Source organism: Acomys minous (genome assembly GCF_964271855.1).
Source record: "Acomys minous genome assembly, chromosome: 6".
Lineage (NCBI taxonomy): Eukaryota > Metazoa > Chordata > Mammalia > Rodentia > Muridae > Acomys > Acomys minous.
Window position 1 is genome coordinate 80,671,138 of NC_140487.1, and position 23,131 is coordinate 80,694,268.

A 23,131-nucleotide genomic window follows, 5' to 3' on the forward strand; every position below is an offset into this window, starting at 1 on the left:
ATGAAAAAACTTCACCTTTCTGCAGAAGGAAACTGAAAAAGGTATCAGAAAATGCTCTTGGATTGAAAGAATTAACATAGTAAAAATGGCCATCCTACCAAAAGCAATCAATCTACACATTCAAGGCAATCTCTATCAGAGCACCAACACAATGTTTTACATAACTAGAAAGATCAATTCTCAACTTCATATGGAAAAACAAAAAACCCAGGATAGATAAAACAATCCTGTACAATAAAAGATCTTCTGGAGAAATCTCTACCCCTGATCTCAAGTTATACTATAGAGGAACAGTAATAAAAATGGCATGGTACTGGCATAGAAATAGGCCAGTTTACCAATGGAATCCAATCAATGACCCAGAAATAAATCCACATGCCTATGGTCATTTGGTTTTTGGCAAAGAAACCAAAACCATACAATGGATAAAATACACCATTCAACAAATGGTGCTGGTCCAACTGGCTGTCCAGTTGTAAGAAATGCAAATAAATCCATATTTACCAGCCTGTATTATACTAATGTCCAAGTAGATTAAAGACCTCAACATAAAATCAGACACACTTAATCTTTAAGAAGAAAAAGTGGGCAGGGGATCCAAGATAACGGAGAGCAGTATGGACCATGTTTGGAACCTCCAGTGAAGAATTCAGGGAATCGAACAGATTTCTGAGCCAGGAACACCAAGGTCCCCACACCACGGCAGCAGTAGTGCTCCGCGGTTCAGAGGGACCAGGGTGCGGAGGACCTGCATGACCCTGCACACGGGAGGAGCGCGGATTTTCTCAGATTGGAGCAACAGCAGCAGAGGCAGCAGCAGCAGCAGCAGCAGCAGCAGAAAACATACCATCCTCTCTTTTTTTGACTGACGTGACCCCTAGATAATAAACAGACTTTTCACTATGATTTTCTTCGGGATATTTTCCCTCCAGTTCCAAAAGCACATCCACCCTGAGAATGAAAGTTGTGGGGAAATCATGCTGGGTTGCTGATGTGATAATAGGAAAATGCTTGGGCCTCTATCTCTCAGGTGCTGCCAGAGAAAGATGCTCTCAGTGGGGAGTGTTTGCTGGAGGTACCCTTGCTGACAGAACTATGTATCAGCCCTTGCTCATCATCAGTTTCAACTGGCTTGGAGTCGCTGGCCAGTGTTGCATATTTAACCGAGGGTTGTCTCTGGCACTGATCCTCACAGGTCACCTGGGTGCTCTGAGACCCAGAGAAGTTAGCACTGTTACACTGGTCACCAAGACAAACAGAATCCATTTCAGGGTCTGGAGTGGTCAAAAGAAGGGAGACCATAGTTGCTGGTATCATCTCATCTTTATTTTTCCAAGCTGTATTGACACTGCTTTATTCTGAAATGGGTTCAGGCTCCAGAAGAAGAGGACCAAATATCACTGATTCTGCATGCTTGGTAAAAAGATGCTCAAATGTTTCAGGCTACAAGAAAAGACACATTTTAATGCTCAGTAAGTTACAAATTCATTCTGTCATACTTGTGGAAAGTCAAGCATATAAGGTTAAAACCAAGGTCTATCAGTCAACCACAAAGGACACAATTAGGGCTGAAACTTTAAAATCTCAAAAATCAGAAAGGAGAGTCAGTCTCAGTTTTTCAAAACCATACAAGAAAATCTGAGGCTTGAGTTCTTCAAATGCTATGAACATAAACACACAGAGCTCTCTTTATGAGTAAAAATGAATTTGATACTCAATCATGGCCATAGGCTACACAAGTAAGTGAGCCACGCCTGCACATTCTTAGCTCTCGGTGGAACTTGGTTACTGTGACTGGAAAATACGTGCTTCAGAAAAGTCACTCTATTTTACAGTAAATTATGTTTCTACATAACAAAACTTTAATCTCCAAACATTTAAAAAGGGTTGGAATGCAACAGAACAAGCAAAACGAGTTTTTCAAAGAAAATGTTAACAACTACTTTATACCACAGGATAAGGTGCAAAGGTGGAGTGACAGTGGCTGACTTGACACAACATACCTGCGTTTGGTCACAGGGAGAACCTGCTGGAAGCTATCTGAAAATACCAAGTGATGGTACCAACTTGCTGAAGATAATGATGGTGAGAGAGACATCAACAGACTTGGAAACACTTATTCTTTTACATAACTTCAAGTAAAGATACACCCTACGGAACACATGGAATGAAGACAAAACACGCAAGACAAATGTGCAACATGGTGTGTTATATATATATAAGAGCAAGGGTTACATCACAATGAAATTCTGCCAAGAAGCTACAAATCAAAAAATCTGTGTGCAAAAAGGCTGAGTACAAACAATGTAAGCGCATCAATTTGTAAAATAAAAAATACTGCAGATACATGACACCGAATAGTTAACACGACTAAACAGAAGATGTGTTCAGTTCATAGATCATACACATGATTTAGCTTTTAAGTGTTACAGTTTTTAAACTAATAAAATGAATTCTGAGTTATGGGCTGAGATAATGATGTACTCAAACGTTCTTTACGATAACAAGTGTATCTCATCTAAAAATACAGTAGTTGCAAACTGTAAACTGAAATATATTAGTGATTAAAACCATAAAGGAATAAATATACTGAACTCTAAATAGAATAATAGCATAGACATATGTAAGGTTTAAAATACTGAATGATAAAAATACTGTAACTAAATGATACATGCTGAGAGAACTGATCCACTTCCACTGTTTCTGACAGAAGCTACACATTTGTGATTTTCTTCAAACATTGTATTGTTTCCTACATGCTTTTACTACTTATATACCTGAGTTGTTCTAAAATTTATGTGAGCTCAGCATCTGATCTACTCATTTCATTATCTTCTTTCTATCAATATGGAAAAACAGAAACAACACACAGCATGTGGTCATCCTCATACATGTTCCCAAATTATCTGTCTCCAATACTCCTGGTCCTTAAAGCTTCCTACTGAGTAATTAATTGTAGAACAGGCTAGGGCCATATAAAAAAGCATTCTTATGAAATTTCTTATTTTCAAATTTTTAACCCCATATTACTGAACTGTTCCATATCATTGGTCTGAAAACTTCTAAAATTTTTAATTGTTCAAAATTTATTTCACTATATTGATAGAAGAATTGAAAAAGAACCTTCATAAATTCACAGTTAGGCATTCTATTATACTGATGTCTGTTAAAGGAAATGAAGAAGAAAATGGGGACACAGCCTTTGTAGTGTCTTAATTTAACAATTTTTAAGATCCAAATAGAATTACCAATCACATCTAAGTGACCCACAGACCTTAAATTTGAAATTATTTGTGTCCATCAGTTTGCCTTAGTTTGAGTGTAAGCAATAAAGCCCACACGATATTAACATCCCACACACATGGTTGGTGATCTGTGTTTCAGGGAAAAAAACCCTGTCCTCACTGGGATCTATTTATAAAACTCCAGAAAGTTCTCCTTCTCTGCACATTTCCCTGTCTGCCAGAAGTCTTGGCTAACTCAGTGTAAATAAACTAGGCTTATGGAGGCTGGCACTCTTTTCTGCTCTGAGCAACCTGACCTGGGTGCATGGGTTATTCTGATATAAAGCATAGCACCCACTGCTCTGTAATCAGCACAAACTACAACTGCTGGCCTTCTTTAAACTAAAATCAAAGTCAGAACTTAAGCCATTTTCAAGACCATAGAAAACTGAAACTCCTAGATTGTTTCAAGTTTGATACATGCAAGAGAATGCTCAAATTCATCAATTCATGTGTCTATACAGAAATCTAATGTGGAACTTTTCACACATAGAAGCAAAAACTGAATACCTTCCCTGCAATTGGTATGTGGAGTTTTTGCAAAATTGTGTGTCAGAAATTGCCTATTAGAATTCACTTAGTTACAGCGTTATCTACCATATTTGGTGATATGCAAGAAAATAGGTTCTGACAGCAATAGTTACACCATTAACATTTTATAGCATCTTTAAAAACATTTCATTTATTTATTTATTTATTTATTTATTTATTTATTTATTTATGTATACAGTGCTGTGCCTGCATGCACACCTGCCCACCAGAAGAGGGCACCAGATCTCATTATAGATGATTATGAGCCACAATGTGGTTGCTGGGAATTGAACTCAGGAGCTCTGGAAAAGCAGTCAGTGCTCTTAATCTCTGAGCCATCTCTCCAGCCTACCACCATTAACATTTTATGACATTAAAAATAAAAAATAGAAAGCAGAGACCATGAATATTAATTTTAAACTTTAGACGCCCTGAAAATCAAGCTTATGGCCCAACTGAACTACATCAAACCTACATCGTGGCTACAAATGTACGCTTCTCTACTAAACTCATCAAATGTTACTTCTTAGTAATTCAAACAATAGTTTAGGTTTGCTTCCCTCCTTCAAAATGTAAACATCTTCTAATACTCTATGGACTGTTGGGAAGTTGGCAGATTGGGTTCATCTGTAGTGGTCATGAGAGCCTTCAAAGAATGTCCGTTCTCTGTTTAAATAAAATAGAACAATATAAGAAAGCAAAATAAAGAGGTTGTTCAGAAAGCCAAAGATAAAAGATTTCCAACCCCTTGTCTTTGCGTGATCACAGGCTTTAGGTTCTTGTGTTATACTGCAGTGATGCACTTAGAAGAGATGGGAGCCAGTGTCCAGAAGGACATTGCTCACTCTCTTTCAGGATGCCATAGATACCCTAAGGACAGACTGCTCTCTGCATCAGGGAAAACTACAGTATCAATAGCAGAGTAGGTAAAGTAACAGGGGTTAAATAAATATGAATTAGAAGGGAATAAAATCAACAGTAATACTGAAGAGTTTGAGGGGTACAAGAGACTAAGGGTTGAGTGAAGAGAAAAACATAATAAAAGAAAGTAGACTATACTCAAAAGTGCTACAAAGACCTTGGATGATGATAATGATGATGATGATGATGATGATGATGATGATTTATTTATTTATTTATTTATTTATTTATTTATTTATTTTTTGAGTCAGGGTCTCTCTGTAGCTCTGGCTGGCCTGGAATGCACTCTGTAGACTATGCTAGCCTGGAACTCAGAGATCTGCCTATCCTGCTTCCCAAGTGCTGGGATTGAAGGCATACATCACCACTGCCCAGTTTCAATGCTGATTTTTAAGAAAAAATAGTGATGTAATGGTCAAAAGTGGAATCCCAGAGACATTATCATGAACTCTAAAACATCCATTTCTCAATAAATTTTCTGATCCAAGTCTCTTCCATTTCTTGGACTATGGATTGATGCCTGCAAAATGATTAGGTTAAGATTATATTGATAACTAGAACAAAGCAAAGACCCTGACTCAGCTCTTTTACAATACAGTGGAAGGTAAAAAACATTTCCAAAGCAAGAACAGAAGTGGAAGAGTGACCTTCATCGTCCTTGGCCTGACCACTAATGTAGCCGGCTATTGAAGCAGAACGACCACTCATGTAGACCTAACCTGACTAGTTCATAGTCTCTCCAGGCCCCTTATTACCTGGCACTATGAAGGAAGAAGAAAATAAAAGAAAGCGAGTCACACACTGCTAGGCCAGTGCTATGACTGACAGAGATGGGCTGTCTCTAAATAAAACTCTGACCAAGACTTAGCCTGTTCTTCTATCCATTTCCAAGAAGAATCTAGCTGTTTCCAGATGCTTGTGACCCAGATGTGCCATTGTTAGACTGTCTGTCTAGAGCCCTATAGCACATTGAAAGTCTATGAACCCTCTAGGTTCCAAGGAAAAGTTCCCCTGGACCCTTAGTTTTAGATTTAGCCTTCAAAAAGTGAGTTGTTTAGTTCACTGTTGTACAAAGATAGTGAATGTACATGAAGGAACAGAGTTGCGGATGAAGGTGTGGTACACAAAGGAATGGGAACTAAAGGAGGAGGGAGAAGAGAAAAGCAGAAAGGAGAGATAGGAAAGAAGGAAAGGAAAGGAAAGAACACTTGAAATACTGTAAAACAAATAACTTAAAGTGAAACTTCACAGCTTCCATTCCAAATGCCAGTTCTAACTGTATTGTATTAATTTTTATAACTTATTTACATTACATCTCAATTATAATCCCCTTGCTCTTATCTTCCTGTTCCCACCCTTCCTGCCTCTTCTGCCTTATTCCCCTCCCCAGACCTCTGACTGGTGGGGTCCTCCTCCCTCACTATCTGAACACAGCCTATCAGGTCTCATCTGGGTAGTCTGTATCCCATTTCTCCGTGTTCCCACAGGACCTCCCACCAAGGGACAGAGATCAAATCACAGGCACCAGAGTCCATTTCAGAGGTAGTCCCCACATCTTCCCTCCTCTTCCCCATATGGAGAATGAGCTGTCCATCAGCTATAACTGAACAGGGCATCTAGGTTCTCTGCTAGCAATGTCCTTGGTTGGTGCATCAGTTTGTGCAGCCCGCCCTCCCACCCTTGGTTCCAGATCCACCAGCCTTGATAGTCTCCTTATGGAGCTTTGGACACCAGCCTGGTTTCTATTAATTTAATTGTTCATTTAATTGTATAGATTTGCAGTCTGATTAATTTTGCTGTGTGGTGTTTTATTTATCACAAAATGTTTTTGTTTTTAGTAAGAACATTTATTTGAAAATTTTTAAATGAGATGGTGTGGAAAAGTTAAAGTCAAGATGAAACAGGTATAAACTACTTTTGGATTTAGCAGAAAAAATAATAGCCAAAAATACAAAATAAATTGAAGAAGGTTGACATTTTTAAGCTTTGAAACTGGTATGACAGAAAAAGCCAGGGTTTTGAACTTATACTTAACATATTTTCCTACATCAAGGATTCAATCTCTAAGAATCTGACTCTTGGGCACAGAGAGGATTCTGATTCCAGAGAGCAGTATGGATGGCGTTGCTGTTCTCATCTCTGGAGACTGCTAGCATGCCAGCATGAGAATAAATGAAATACACATGACCTGAGAAAGAAAATATACAACGAATATCTCAAATTCGATTTTTAAAAGGGATAACAATCAGAGAATACACATCAGAGAAAATGCGCAAGGAGAGCTTGAAGACCAGACCGTGGTTGCCACGGGTAGCCATTGCAGAGAGAGCTAGTCAGTCCTGCTGAACACAGAAGGGATAGAAATGGCTGGCAAAAGGCCTTTGCATAAGAACTGGTCTGTGTTTCCAAAGCGACCAGTTTGTTCTCAAACCTCTAGAGGGAGGAAGAGCATAGCAGCAAAACACTGCCTTATCTGAGTCTGGGTGTCTAGGACACTAGCTCTGTGCAAGGGGTAGCAATCCCACAACCCCTGCCTTTCTGCTTCATCCTACAGGAGTGGAAAGCAAAGGACTGCAAGACATTTGAGGGAGATTCTGAGATAATAAAAGCAAGCTACACAAGAATTTTAAAACAAAACTCCTATAATTGGTATCTCTCCAAGACTGAGGCATGAAACTAGAACAGAAGGTTCTGACCCTGCCCTTGGCAGCGAAGATAAAGTCATACTTTGTAACAGTCCTACAATTGTACTGGAAAATGGAAGGTAACAATGCCTTAGAATTTAAGAAAAACTCCAGTTATGCAAGAGGGTCTTAGAGCCAACAAATATGGAGACGGCAAAAAGAAAAAGACACAAGGAAAGAAATGATCAAAGAAATAATGGAGTGTCTTAACGCTGACAAGAGAGAGAATGGAGACTCTTTACTCAAGTCAAATGGAAAAACCCACATTAATCAGCAAATTTCAGAATATCAAAACTAGAATGTTTCTCAAAAGGGAAAGCTACAAAAAACTAGCAAGGAGGGAACGTGTGAGTAGCCATCTTACTCTGCAGAAGCAATATCAGCTTCCAGATAGTAAGGTAAGAAAGGATGCTGAGTCCTATTGGCAAGAAATCCATATTCTACAGACTACGCGGAAGGACAGATGGAAAGAAGGGGAGAGTGTAGTGGTTTATATGAAAATAGCTCCCACAGGCCCATAGGGAGGGCACTATTAGGAGGCGAGGCCTTGTTGGAGTAAGTCTGTCACTGGGGCTGGGCTTTGAGGTTTCAAACGCTCAAGCTAGGCCCAGTGTCACTTCCACTTCCTGCTGCCTGAGGGTCTGGAGGAAGAACTTTCAGCTGCGTCTCCAGCACCATGTCTTCCTGCATGCTGCCATGCTTCCCACTATAACAATAGATTAAATGTCTCAACTGTAAGCCAGCCCCAATTAAATGCTTTTTACTACAAGAGCTGTGTGATCATGGTGTCTTCTCAGAGCAGTAAAAACCCTAACTAAGACAATCCACATCGAGAGTGGTTTGCCACACAAGGAGGTCATCTAACCAAGGATGAGGAGGAAAAGAAACCTGAGAAATGGCTCTGGCTGAAAGCCAGTGCCTGAATAATAACCTACAGCCATTCTACTGAAGTCTAGTGTAGATGGGGGTGAGATGACAAGGAGATTTCTGCAGCAAAGTCTCCAAAGAAGACAAGACATGGCCCGTACAAAACAATGTATGTAATCTAAACACAACCAGTTATGATGGCAGACAGACTATAGATAGTAGGTAGGTACATAGGTAGATAAGAAATTTTAGCAACAGAAACAAAAGGAGAAGCCTTAAAAGGGGAAAATGGAGCCCATTAAAGTTTGTTTTCATTGAACTGATCAAATGGAAGGCTTCTCATTCAAACAAACAAACAAAACTTATTTGACACTGGAATCAACAAGAAATGTAGCAGTCAGGGCTGGAGAGATGCCTCCTTGGTTAAGAGCACTGACTGCTCTTCCAAAGGTCATGAGTTCAATTCCCAGCAACCACATGGTGGCGCACAACCATCTATACTGTGATATGATGCCCTCTTCTGGCCTGCAAATGTACATACCGACAACACTGTATACATAATAATAAATAAATCTTTTTTAAAAAGAGAGATGTAGCAATCGTATTATAATACTTAGCTCCTCATGGAACAAAAGTTACACTAAAAATAACATAAATGTGGTTTCTTTGTTTTCTGGATTAAAATGATTAACCCATATACAAAATAAGGTACAGTGTAGTGACAATTTATAAAGATTAAAAAACAGAGGAAAAAATGAAGAAAAGACATTATATCTCTATGTATAATATATATATATTATATTGAACTAATATATATATTAGTTCAAAGAGTTTCTTTATGAAGAAAAAAAGATAAAGTTTTTCTAAAGTTGCAGAGAACTGGAAAAATTACAGACCAGTGAGCAGATGATTAAATTCCAAATACCTGTGAATCTGTGGCAGCAGCCACATGCAGTTCTAGGAGCAGACAGCATGTAGGGACATAGAAGTGACACATCAAAAAGATTAAAAGCAAACAGTTGAAAGTATTGTTATTTGTGGGTAGGGTGAAGCAAGAGCTACACACTTATATTTTTTCAAATCCTTAAGAAAGCAAATGGAAATGCCAAGGCATGCACCAGAACAAACATTAGCAGTTGTGCTTCCTGACAGCAGTGGTGGAGTACTGCTCAGAAAACAGAAAGCTGGCAAATGATGAGCTCTCCCGCAGGGTGGGAAGGATGGGGGTCATTAGGCTGTGTTCACAGGATGGAGAAACCACTGGGTGTCTGGGTGCCTGGTCAAAGCCCTGTCAACCCTGAGACAGCTCAGCAGAGTCTGAAATAACAAAGGTAGTATGCCAACCTTGAGGGACGCTCAAAGTATTTCTACTCATCAGAGACACACCTGAGTGCATGTAGGAAAGTCCAAAAGCACAAAGCAGATTATAACAAACACACACACACACACACACACACACACACACACACACACACACACACATTCCTGCTCAGAAAAAATGATCCAGAGATGAAGAGGAAAGGGCAGTGAGGAAGACAAACAAACTGTCTCTGTACTTCCTATTATGAGAAATGAAACAAATATAGAAACTTTAAAGATATAACATTATAATTATTGTTTGTATTTTTTAAAGAATTATTTATTATTATTGTGTATACACTGGCCAGAAGAGGGCACCAGATCTCACTATAGATGGTTGTGAGCCACTGTTTGGTTGCTGGGACTTGAACTCAGGACCTTTGGAAGAGCCTGCAGTTCTCCTAACATCGGAGCCATGTCTCCAGCCTTGTTTGTTTGATAGTTAGTTAGTTAGTTAGTTAGTTAGTTAAGCTTTAAGACACCATGATAGTACACAGGGATTATTCCTTCCATGCTGAGGGCTGAGCTCACAGCTTGCACATGCTAGACAAGTGTTCTACCATGAAACACGACCCCTCAGGTCCTTTAACATACATTGATGTTGTCTTTACCATATGAAATTTTAAGCAGAGAAGGAAGTATTGCATACAAAAGGGTCATGGGAGAAATATCATTAAGGACATGGTACCACTGTACTGCTTATTACCAGGCTCAACGTGTAATTCAAAAACTTTTTTTTGAGAGCGAGTGTGAGTGCGGGAGTTAGAGGCAAACCTCAGGCATCCATTCTTGATGAACTGTCTGAAGATGATTAGAAGGATTAGGAGACACCGCCTTTTTCAACTAGGTGTAACCTTTTGGAGGAAGTCTATGACCTTCCTTAAAAAAAATCAATAAATGAGGGTATTTTGGCCCTTGTCCTAAGAGTCCGATGGGGGCTAGGAAGTGTTTTAGGTTAATGGCACTGGCGGAGAAGATTTCAGGACTACCTGGGATTGACTGGTCAAGTGGCTATTAGTGATCACTCTTTTGCAGTTCTACAACAAAAAACAAGCAAGTGAGGGAAAAATACACTGAAAATGGGCAGTTTGAGGAGAAAAAGAGCAACCAGGTTAGAGCCAAGCCCTGTGCTCAAGGAGATAAGATGTATAAAGGAACTATTTTATTTAGTTTGATGCTAAATAAAAGATATATCTCTTTTTTGCCCTTTTTGTTTGTTGGTTGGTTGGTATTTTTGTTTTTCAAGACAGGGTTTCTCTGGGTAGCCTTGGCTGTGCTGGATTCGCTTTGTAGACCAGGCTGACCTAGTAATCTCAGGGCAAGATCCTACCCAGCTAAGCTTAAGTAAAAAAGGTATCCATTAACAACTGAAATATTCTGCAAATATAATACAAGAAGGGGCCAAACTTGGAGCCCCACAAGCAGAAGTTGGCAGCCTCAGCTTTAGCAGCAAGGATATAGGAAAGGAGTTACAGAATCTTCCTCCCAGATGAAGAAAAGCACTGAGACCAGGCATATGACAGGGCAGTCCTCTGCATGGAGGCCCAGAGAGGCCATTGTGTGAAGCTGTGAAGGTGAAGCCTGGACTGTATCAGAGAACAGGGGATGTTGGAGATGCCAGAGTCACTGGAGACCTGCCAAGGAGAGCAGCAGACGTGGTGTGGAGCCACGCCAACAGAGAGAGAGTGCGGTAGTGAATGAACCTAAAAGGAGTTGGCGATCTGAAGAGCCCTTTGATGTCAGACATGGAGATACAGAGTTTGGAACCTGCCCTGCTGGGTTTCAGTCTTGGCTTGGTCCAATATTTCCTCAATTTACTCCCTTTCCTCTCTTTCTGAATGTCATTATGTATTCTGTGCCATTGAGTGTTGGAAATATGTAGTCTGCTTTTTGATTTTGATTTTCCAGAGGGTCTTTGAGATGAAGTGGAGATTAAGAAAGACTATGGGGTTTTTTGAAGTTGGACTGAATGAATGCATTTTTATTATGATACAGCTACGAGCTTATGGGGACCAGGGAGTGGCTTGAGTGAAAATTGCATCCATAGCCTCATATAGTTGTATTCTCAGTTCATGAGTGGCCTGAGAAGGATCGGGAGGTATGATCTCGTTAGTGTGGCCTTGTTAGAGAATGTATGTCATTGGAGGTGAGCTTTGAGGTTTCAAAAGCACACACCAGGCCTAGTCTCTCTCTCTCTCTCTCTCTCTCTCTCTCTCTCTCTCTCTCTCTCTCTCTCTCTTTCTCTCTCTCTCTCTCTCTGTGTCTGTCTCTGTCTTTCTGTCTCTGTTTCTCTCTGTATCTATCTATCTATCTATCTATCTATCTATCTATCTATCTATCTATCTGTCTCTTGCTGTCCCCCACCTGTTGTCTTTAGGTCAGAATATACAGCTCTCAGCTGCATCTCCAGCACCATGCTCAGTGTGACACCACATTCCTCAGCATGATTACAATGGACTAACTTTCTGTAAGTAAGCATGCTTCCATTTTTGTGCGGCTGCTCAGGCAGCAAACTGTCTCTGTCATTTTTTTCTTTTCTTTCTCATTTTGGAAGCTACTCACCTGCAGTTCCGGTTCACTCAAGAAATTAAGACCATTCCTTTTCAAGTCTCTGATGGGGTTGAAGACCAAATAGTTTAATCTTACAATTAGCTTTAGCTGTTTAGGGGTTAAGATGTTTTTAGGACTAGATAGAGGTTTTGGGTTGACAGAGATGAGATGTAATAGATATTGTCATTCAGAATTTTAGACTCACCAAGATGGGAAAGATGTTTTCCACAAGGATGCCAAATGCAATTAGCCAAAACACCATGAATGTAACATTCATATGATCCCTGAATGTTCTGTGTTTCTTCTTGCTGTATGTAATTTTTCTACTTACCTGTAATAATATAAATGTATATGCCAAGAAAATAGAATAAAATTTTAAATTTTAAAAAAGAGTGTCTCTTATAATGTCTCTTCACAGCAAAAAAAAAAAAAAAAACAGTGACCAAGGCAGTGTAGCTTTTGGTTTATTATAAACCAAAGGAAAGGAAAATGTTAAAAAATGGAGAGAATTAATTTTAGGGATAATTTAGAGATGAGATTAGATCTCTAGGACTTACAGGTATAGAATGTAAAAAGTAATGTTCTTTCAAATCAGGATTTGAAGAGCAAATTAAAGAAAAAATTTGCATTAATTATATATATATATATTTAAGTATTTAAATATTAAAATACAATTTAAAAACAATTTGAATTGTTTCAATTTTGCAGATTCTTTTTAGTTTTGAATTATATATATATATATATATATATATATTTTTTTTTTTTTTTTTTTTAACCTTTTTTGTTTGTTTGTTTGATGTTTTGTTTTTCAAGACAGGGTTTCTCTGGGTAGCCTTGGCTGTCCTGGACTCATGTTGTAGTCCAGGCTGGCCTAGAACTCACAGAGATCCACATGCCTCTGCCTCTGCAAGTGCTGGGATTACAGGTGTGCTCCACCGTGCCTGGATGGATATATCATATTTTCTTTATTCATTTATCAGTTGAAGGCCATTTTGATTTTTTCAAGTTCTGATTTATTGAAAATTCTTTTATAATTGTTACAATAGATTACTGAGTCCTGAGTTAAGCTGGGAAGAACTGCCAGACTCTTTAAAAGGCCTGTACTATTTTTACATCCCCATGAGCAGTCTGAAAGCCTCAGTGTCCCTGCTGTGTGGTGCTTCTGTGCTTCCTGTGATGGACATCTCACAAGCTGTGGAGGGCACCCTGTGGCTTTGCATTCCCCTGATGACTAAAGATGCTGACCCCATGTTCACTTGTAAATACAAAGGTAATTTTGTCTTTCCCATATATTGTCCTTAGAAATTAGTCAGATCCTAGTCATCAGCAGGTGAGGACTATTCATCAGCCAGGTCTGGCTAAAATATCAATTTCACTTTCTTCCGTCTCTCTCCCTTTCTACTTTTATCTTTCTCCTCCCTGCCTCCCCTTCCTTTCCTTGTTTGTTGAAACAGTGCTCCTATATAACCCATGCTGGTCACAAAATCACTACCTAGTCCTGGCTGGCCTAGAACTCACAATAATCCCCCTTTTTCAGCCTTCCTAAACCTGATGAAAGACATTTCTTGAAAACAACCTTTTCTTTTGTGTCATGTTAATTGCATATGAAACACATACAAGAGCATTTTTAATGCAATTATATTTTTTAATATTATGAGTTGGGCTTTATATCATAACTGACTTTGAATACACTTAAGTTACACTCTTTATGTCACAGGCCCTTAACCAAGTGCAGTATCTCTGGTGTGATATTAGCAGGGTTCCAAGCAGTAGAACACATGAGGAAATAATTATGGGTAGGATCACGTACAGTCCTACATCATTCCGATGCTTGTCCTTATCGCCTGAAAGAGAGACATGAGTCAAATGACCAGCCACTTACAGAGGCCATTCTATAAAATCACATGCAGAACACGCATTCTAATTTGACCATGTTTATATTACTTTCAAAACACACAGAAACATACACATAAGCTAATGTCACTATATCTATATTACCTTCAAACACAGAGAAACTTTAAAAAGAAGAAAGTAGGAACTGCAGAGATGATGGCTCAGGAGCTCAGAGCATCGGCTGTGGTTCACTTCCCAGCACCCACATGGCAGCTCAAAACCATCTGTAACTCCAGGTCCAGGATACCTGGCTCTGGCTCTGATCTTTGGGAGTGTCAGAAATGCATTTGGTGCACAGACATATGTTTAGGCAAGCAGTCATATATATAAAAACTAAAATAAGTATTTTTAAAAGAGAAATAAAAATACATTGTGTCCACATTAATAGTTGTTTTGATTAATATTATACTTGAAATCTAGCAAAACATTGATTTCGGATTAGGTAGTTGTGAGACATCTCCATCTAATCGTTTTTTAACGTTATTAGTCAGACCGCCAGTTAAAGGTGCCATGATGAACTCACTTTCTGCTCCTGTGGACCCTGTTGACAGCATCTGCCAATCTTCATCTTTTCAGATGTAGACACACTGGTGTCTTTGCTGCTTAAGGCCTCAGGGTATGACACATGGCACCATATCTTGCAATATTTTTCCTTTCCACACTCAAAGCTTTGATCAAGCACAAAAGCCCACAGAAGGACCACTTCCATCCTTTCCTCACCACCTTTTAAATATGTCTTCATCTACTCAAAGCATGGCCTTTCTCCTGGTGCTGTATCTAAGCAACACATTCCCTGACCATCACTCCCTGTGTAGCAGTGGGACCTAAGTCCCACAAAGACAGACTTATGTTCACCATTTGGTCTCCAGTCCTTAGAACAATGTTCAACAAATACTTGTTGAGTAATAAATATAATTCTGAAGAAACTACAATGTTTCTCTTTTGAAACTGCATTATTTAAGTTACATGGATTTAATAACTTTAAAAGTAATAAAAAATTAAAACATGGATAAGTGCAGTAATCCAAACAGAGCATGATCAGTGAATTTAATGATCAATTTTCAGACGAAAGAAAGAATGAAAAGGAGAGAAAGAGAGAGAAAGGGTTAAAAAGAAAGAAAGAAATTCCTTGAACAACCCAATAACACCTCTAGGTAAAAATCTCAGCTCTTCCATGATCTTATAAGAAAGAAGTTAATCCAGTGATAGCATAACTGCTGACAAACCAGAAAGCACATAGAGAAAGACAAGTAAAGTAAGACTGGAAGACACCTCATCAGGGAAAAATTTGCAATGCAAGCCCAACAACCCACGTTCAATCCCAGGAACCAACAGTAGAAACGATGGGGTACCAAGGGTTGTCCCCTGGTCTGTACTTGGGTGTAAGGCACATGTGCAGAATATCAGTATCACAAACACCACACACAAATACTTTTTAAAAAGGAAAATACATTTATTTTTACCTTCAGTGAAACCACTAATTATCTTTGGTTTTCCAACTCCTTCCATAAATACTGGGTAAAGGCTAAATTGATATTTGTCAATAGGAATAAAATTATCTGAAAAGAAAATATAGCTCGTGTTAAGTAAGAATGAAATCTATATAGAAAACTGCAGCCTATGCTGTTACAACACTAGTCACTATTTCACGATTGACTTGATGACTAAAGGAATTACAAAAATAACCTAAACACTCCAAGTTTGCTAGAAATGATATTGGTTTTCAAATAAGTTTTCAAAACTCTTAGATACAAATAACTGGTTTCCAAGAGTATGTGCCAGTATGATCCAGTTTGTTCAAGTTCAAGGCACGTTTCCTTTTTTTCTGAGTTTCCTACTCCAGGACTGCAGGATATCCCTTCTCCCGTCATCCTCAGAGTAGGGAGGATTCTCTTCCTAAGAGAGTTCAGCTTACTTCGTTTTCCCCATTGAAAATAGCCTGCAAAGCCAGGTGCAGTGGCACACACCTGTAATCCCAGAACTCAGGGAGGCAGAGGCAGGAGGATCTCTGTGAATTCCAGGCCAGCCTGGTCTACAAAGTGAGTCCAGGACAGCCAAGGCTACACAGAGGGACCCATCTTGGACAAAAACAGAAGAAGAAAGTAATCTGCAGAAGTCACTCAAAAAGACGTTCTCTGGTGTTATCTGAGGATCTCAATACATGGAGAAAGACGATCCGCACAATGTTCAAGACAGATCTGGCAATGATACCTGCAGATGCTAATGATATAAGACCTGCAGCCCATAAGAGACAGGGCTCTGAGAAGCCAGCATCCGTCATCCCTCTGGCTTTCAGTATAGAGTAACCAGCTTCCTCGGTGACAGTGAACTTGGTTCCCTGTTTGTGCTGTGCAAATAAATTTATCCTGAGGCTAAATTCTAGATGCCTGAAGCTGTTACTGCTCTTGGCTCTTACCTCTCCGGGTAACTGGCCCCTCTTGCAATGATAACACTGACCTAGGTCATCAGGCTCAGAGTCCTCAGACTTCTAGCCTAGCCAGCCCCTCACTGCTTAATGGCATTATAATTGGGTACTGAGGTGGAGAGAAATCTGGCATTAGACCTTAGAAGACATTAAAAAGCAAGACAGAAGCAGCATAAGCTCAACTAAGTAAATACCTCATATACACTTATAAAAGGTTATACGGGCATCCAATATTCTGACAGAAAGGGTTGGGGAGAAGATTTAAGGCATCTGATTGCATCTGCATAAAATATAAAAGAAAAACGCTCACAGAAATTCAGCAAATGTTCTGATGGGGCAATTGGATTATAAGTCAGTTGGTAGCACTTGGCATCCTCATTTTGAGGTTGTCATTAATCAATTTATTGTCTGAATTGCCATCTATAGTGCCATACTAAGCTGAGAAAAGTACTGGACACATACCATGGATATAATACTTCTTGACGTTCAAAGGGATTCTAAGCCATTTCATTCCATCATCTTCATTAAGGTTCTTCCACTCGATAACCAGGTATAATAGATTGTAATCAGCAGGTGACAGTGTCCAGGACAGAATCACACAGCTGCTGCTCAGCAGGTAAGCACTGAGTGACTGCACAACACTCACTGAGGGGAAGAAAAGGAGGTTATTTTCAAGATAAATGAAAATCTGCTAACGGCCTGGAGAAATGGCAGCTGAATGGAGAAGGAAGAGGAGGCAGGTGATTTATACAAACAGCATGGAAATCACACAAGCAGAGTGCAAGGGGTCTGTGACATGGAGAAGAAGACGGATTCTACCTCAAATCTAAACGTGGAGTGTTGATAGGGTCAAAATTGTTCTCAGCTGCAATCCCACACAAGTCTATTAACCATGCTCTCCAATTCCCACCTGCTCCTCTTTCACACTGGTGAGTGACACTTTCAAAGAATCCCCTTGGCAGAGCCCTTTCAGAAGGTCTCAGTGCATTTCTACCTATGAAGAGGCCATTCCTATAATGCCGACGCGACCATCGCATGGGCCATATCTCAACCCACTCTTGGCTGAGTGTGTTTCTCCATGCAGAAGCCACCCACTCTTGTTTTACTTTACCTCTTCCCCTGAGCAATGAAAACCTGACCAGCTGTGCATCTGCTGGAAGCTGAGACTTCTCCCACCCCAAACCTATGGGAGGAAATTTAGTTTGCAATTGACATTATTTTCCTAAGATGGCTTTTCTACCCCAACCCAAGATCAAGCTCCTGTTTGCTTTGTTTCCAAAAATCACACTCCTGTCCAGGCACAGTGGCACATGCCTTCTGTCCCAGCACTGACAGGACAGAGAGACAAGCAGATCTCCATGAGCTTGGTCTACACAGTGAGTTCCAGGCCAGCCAGGACTACACAATGAGACCCTGCCTCAATCCCCAGGACCCACATAGAGCTGGAGGGTGAAATCAACTCTACTAAGTTGTCCTCCTACTGCCGCACACTCACTGTAGTATGAATGCCCATAAACATGCACACACTCACAAAGATATATGGTGATAATTTTAATTGAAAAGTATAAATTATCCTTAAAGTTTTAGAATGTGCTCTGAACTTTAAAGAAGGAATATGACATATTTAAGCAATTAGAGACTTCATGAAAGAAATGACTCTTCGAAAGGTTAGCAGGTTGGTAGAGTTGCCAGAAGATGAATATTTTCTATTTAAAATGGTATTTTTGATACACAATCCAGATTAGAAGCTCCTTTTGTGTGTGACTCTTGGGCCACCAAGATGCTCCAGCAGGTAAAGGCACCAGCACCAAGTCTGACAACCTGAGTTATGCTTCCTAGGACCCCCATGTGGGAAGGAGAAAACTAACCCCCACAAGTTGTCCTCTGACCTCTACATACATACTCTGACATTTAAATGGAAAGTATCAATGCTCAGAATAATCAAATATACCAATATTAATGAAGGTGAGGTGCTCAGTACTCACAAAGTCCACAACAGTTTCCAAATCTCAGAAATTAATTTGAGTCCATATAGTTTATCATGCTACTACTAAAATGCATAGGATTTTATATATAAGTATTAAAAGTATATCTCATGTAAATATATACCATAATATGTAGCAAGTGCTTATAGAATACTACATATAACAAAATACTTTATATTTATATATAAAATATTCTATATTCTAATATTTAGAGAGCGACCCACCTTTATTATTCCAAATGGTTTAAGTATTAGATTCACTAGAATATTCTATTGCTAATAATGCCATTTCAGATATGTTCTACTAGATGTACATAATTGGTTTTTGGTTGGCAATGTATTTCTCACACGGAGAAGAGAGAAGTATGAAAGTGGATCCTAGACTGTTCAGAGGATAATTTTGACAAGAAGGGTTGTACAGAGGTTACATACTAAAAGGGGGTATCCAAGCCCAACTAATACATTGGCATTGCATCCTGCACATCTAAGGCTCAGGGGAAAACCATGGAATAGAAGAAGGAAATACTGTAGAAGCCAGAGGCTCAGGACATCCACTGTCGATAGTGTCCCCTGGATATAAACGCTAAACAATATGGCTACCTGAATAAGACCAATATAAACGACAACACTAGTTGACATGCCAGTGTGGACAGGGAAAATTCCACATGGCCACACCCTAGATGAAGAGCTATAGGTGATCAGATTCTGCTGAGAGAGGGAGAGGCAGTCTCCTCTGGGGATGAGTTTCCTCACAGACTAACTAATCCCAATTTGTCAGTCCTGGACACATGTACAAAAGAGCAAAGCTAAACAGGCTCAGTAAGTTACATTTATATGCATAATAAATAATAAAGGTGAGATTATGAATTTTGGAGCGGGTCCATGGGAGGAGTTGGAGGGAAGGGGGCAAGAATGATGTGGATGCTGGGCTATAGGACAAGATGTGGCAAGCAGGACACATCACTGTCTAATAGTGGGGCTGAAATAATAACAAGGAACAAGACATTCTGCATGAACCAACATAAAAATAAATGACTGGGGTGGTCAGCCGCCCCTCAGCATCTCTTACCTTTGCTCATGGGCCATGAGAAGGTGAGGTTGAAATTGGCAAGGGAAGCACCAATGGAATTAATGGCCAGAACTGTGACTGTGTGTTCTTCCTCTGCCCACAGGAAAGTGAGATTGGTCTGCATTCCTGCATCTTCTGACCACGTCCCATTGTGGGCAGTATGGTGCTGTACCTCGTACCTCCTCACACTGCACAGTGAGGCATTGCTCATCAGGGGCTGCAGCAAACACAAAACTTAATTAGTACATGGACCACTGTGGTCATATGAATGGCGATCATGGAAGTCTTACAGCATATTCCCACCAGGAGACAGGAGTTAGACCACGGCAAGTACTGCTCAATCTAGTAATAAAGAGTTGGGGAGCAGAGGAGAGTGGAAACTGAGCAATGCAGTAGGTATGTATAAGGCATGCAGCACAGGGAAATTATTTTCCTCTTTGTTTTTTCTTCAGACCTACTGACTAAATCCCTTCAAGACAATGAAGTGAGAACACAAGTGAGACATGTGAAATACTAAGAATACACAGGAAACGCTAAGAGTTTTCACTGTAGTCACAGAGAAAAAGTGACATAGGAAGGTTCCTCGTCTAACAACCAGGGGAAGATTCTGCTCAGGAAGAAAGAACAAAGCTCAGGTGTTTATTGCCATTTCGAGAACCCAAACAAATTAAATCTGCCACTGTTCCTCCCAGGATGTGCTCAGAAGACTGTCCGGAGCAAGAAGAGTTTTTACAAACAAACAAACAAACAAACAAACAAACAAACAAAATGGGGCTGGAGAGTTGATTCAGTCTGTTCTTCCAACAGTCCTGAGTTCAATTCCCAGCAACCACATGGTGGCTCAAAACCATCTACAACGAGATCTGGTGCCCTCTTCTGGTGTGTGGGCAGAATCCTGTATAAATAATAAATAAATAAATAACTCTTTTAAAAAAAACAGACAAATGAAAACCTTGAAGGTTAACAAATAACAGAAGTTTTCTGGGCAGTGTATGCGACCCTGGGTATTTCTGTCCCATAGTTATATATGTGTGTGTGTGTGTGTGTGTGTGTGTGTGTGTGTGTGTGTGTGTGTGTGTGTATAGTTATAAAGTTATATATAGTTATATATATATATATATATATATATATATATATATCACTCCAGAGTGCTTTCCCCCACACTTGGCACTGTGGGTGGTGCATGAACTGAGGGAAGGACTGAGTTAGATCCCTAAGGGGGCCTGGCTGATACTGGGCATTCCTTGTTAACCACCCCAGCACACATACCTACCCCAACCCCCGCTGGACGGGGAGGACAAACAAGGCAAAAGAACAAAGGGGCACAGCAGCTTGGGGGCTCTGCTTCTGGCTCTTTGTTGCTCTGTGATTGAGAGCCAGTTCCTTCTGTCTCTAGGCCTCTATTTCTATCTTTGAAAACCGTGAAAGCTGGATTATATAACCTTAGAAGTCCTGAGGGAGAGGCAGAGTGGGGTGTGGGCTGCTAGGTGCTTTGGGGAACTCTGTAATTAAGGTGCCTTTTTGAACATGGAGGCTGGTGGGGGAAGTAAAGACAGAAAACTGAGTGATTGAAGTTCTCCCTCTGTGCCAGGCGCTTCAGTACAGCAGCCTTCTGTCTTTTTTGTACACGTGTGTGTGTGTGTGTGTGTGTGTGTGTGTGTGTGTGTGTGTGTGTATAAATCATACCATGTTATGGAAGACTCCTGTATAAAACACATAGCAGCTCCAATGCTGCTCATCCACTGTGTAGAGTCCAGCCATGACCTTCATTTCTCAATAACCTTCGCGTACATTGCAAGTAAAACTGAATTCTGCCCAGTCCCTTAGAAAACTACAAGCTGAGTTTTATAAAAACAGATTAGAACAGGTGTCTCCAAGTCACAAGTGACAGAGACACACTCACACAGATGCATGTATCCTGCAGTGGCAGACCCTCATGGGTGGCAGGGTGGAGGCACACTCACACAGACACGTGTATCCTGTAGTGGCAGACCCTCATTGGTGGCAGGGTGGAGGCACACTCTCACAGACACATGTTTCTGCAGTGGCAGACCCTCATGGGTGGCAGGGTGGAGGCACACTCACACAGACACATGTATCCTGCAGTGGCAGACCCTCATGGGTAGCAGGGTGGAGGCACACTCACACAGACATGTGAATCCTGCAGTGGCAGACTCTCATGGGTAGCAGAGTGGAGACAGGATGTAAAGAATCACCATAGAGGAAAAAGTCTCTAAGGAACCACCAGTTTTATTTTATCTGAAAAACAGCCATGCCATTTATGTGTTAATATTTATTTTTGTAATCATAAGTAAAAAAAAAATCAAAGATATCATAAGATGTTCATGGCTCACCTGTACATTTACTGCCCCAGCCCTAAAATGAACTTTTGTCTCAATTCCTGATTTTCTTGACTGGATAATAGTGTTAGAAACATTCCTTTTTCCAACACTGTCTTACCTTGTAGGCCATCTTAGCTTACAAACACAAGTGTATATGCATATATACAGGCCCCTGGACATATACATATCTCTAAATATTTCTTTAAGCTTAACATGAGCTTATGCTGATCTCTAATTCAAATCTGTGACTGCAAGAATCATTCTGGCTGACTCTCTTGCTAGTCTGGAGCCTTCCAGGAGACCAGTGAAAAATGGGCTCACCTCCACTCATCATCCTAATTTTTTCATTCCAAGGTAAACATACACAGATGTAATAACTGTTAGCGTGCATCCCTGGAAGAAATGTACAAATCCAAAGTATCTGCGTAGTGTCTCCCATCTTTCACCCTCCAGACTCATTTCCAAGATTAATCAGGCCCTTTTCTTTGCTATCCTGAGTGAGGTAATTTCATACACTTGTGACAGAGATACCCTAGTCATAGTCTGTATTTCACCTTGGAATCTTCTAGTCTATGATAATTTTTTTAATCTGTGTGCTTTAAGGTTTAATCTTTGTCCTATGAAGTTTTGAGTTTGGGCAAATATGTAGTGTTGTGTGCCTACAATCTCAGCATTCTACAGAAGAGTCTCTTTGGAATAATAATTATGATCGCAGTGGTCTGAGTAATGTATATGCAAGTTTTCATATAGAGAAAGATTCAAGTCACCCAGGGAAGCATCTTTGAACAAGATGCTCTATCAAGGCTACTTTTAACCTGCACAGTGGCTGCACAAGTTTGTATTTCCACTAGCAACAAACCAAGTTTCTTGCTGTCCTGTATTCTCAACCAGTGATTTTAAATATTTTTAAGAATAATTAACCATTCTAATAGACATGAAATCATACTTCATTTTTGTTTTACTTTATAAATTCCCAACCATTACAAACAATACTGAGAATCTTCTCATGCTCTATTTACCACCTATGCATCTGCTTTGGCTACATTTCTATTCAGTTTCTGTGTCCATATTTTTGCTGGGCTATTTGTTTTCTTACTGTTGAAACTGAGGCACCCTTGCCACAATGAACCTTTCATTCTCTTGACAGTATTTCGCGGGGCCAGAATTTATTTTAATAAAGTTCCACTTATCAACACTTTAAAAACAAAGAATAGGATTGGCA

General features: G+C 39.9%; 2 protein-coding genes and 1 pseudogene across 3 annotated transcripts in view; 1 reads left to right on the forward strand and 2 right to left on the reverse strand.

Moving 5' to 3' along the window:
- LOC311600663 (PRAME family member 12-like) overlaps nucleotides 1-23,131 on the forward strand; it is a 300,082-nt gene that overhangs the window by 144,207 nt on the left and 132,744 nt on the right. The gene's annotated exons all lie outside the window — the stretch shown is intronic.
- Nucleotides 12-5,444, reverse strand: LOC311599064 (leptin receptor-like; annotated as a pseudogene). The gene is made up of 3 exons: nucleotides 5,328-5,444; nucleotides 848-1,443; nucleotides 12-19 (listed from the first exon to the last, which is right to left on the reverse strand). The product of its transcript is annotated as a leptin receptor-like (transcript).
- The window catches only part of LOC311599999 (leptin receptor-like), a 58,056-nt gene continuing 48,745 nt past the window's right edge, over nucleotides 13,821-23,131 (reverse strand). The window contains exons 14-17 of the mRNA XM_084786180.1: nucleotides 19,568-19,784; nucleotides 16,977-17,159; nucleotides 15,553-15,648; nucleotides 13,821-14,040 (exon numbers count right to left, since the gene is read on the reverse strand). Coding sequence (XP_084642306.1) covers nucleotides 13,889-14,040; nucleotides 15,553-15,648; nucleotides 16,977-17,159; nucleotides 19,568-19,784 — 648 coding nt within the window. The 3' untranslated portion in view covers nucleotides 13,821-13,888. The remainder of the gene's footprint in view (nucleotides 14,041-15,552; nucleotides 15,649-16,976; nucleotides 17,160-19,567; nucleotides 19,785-23,131) is intronic.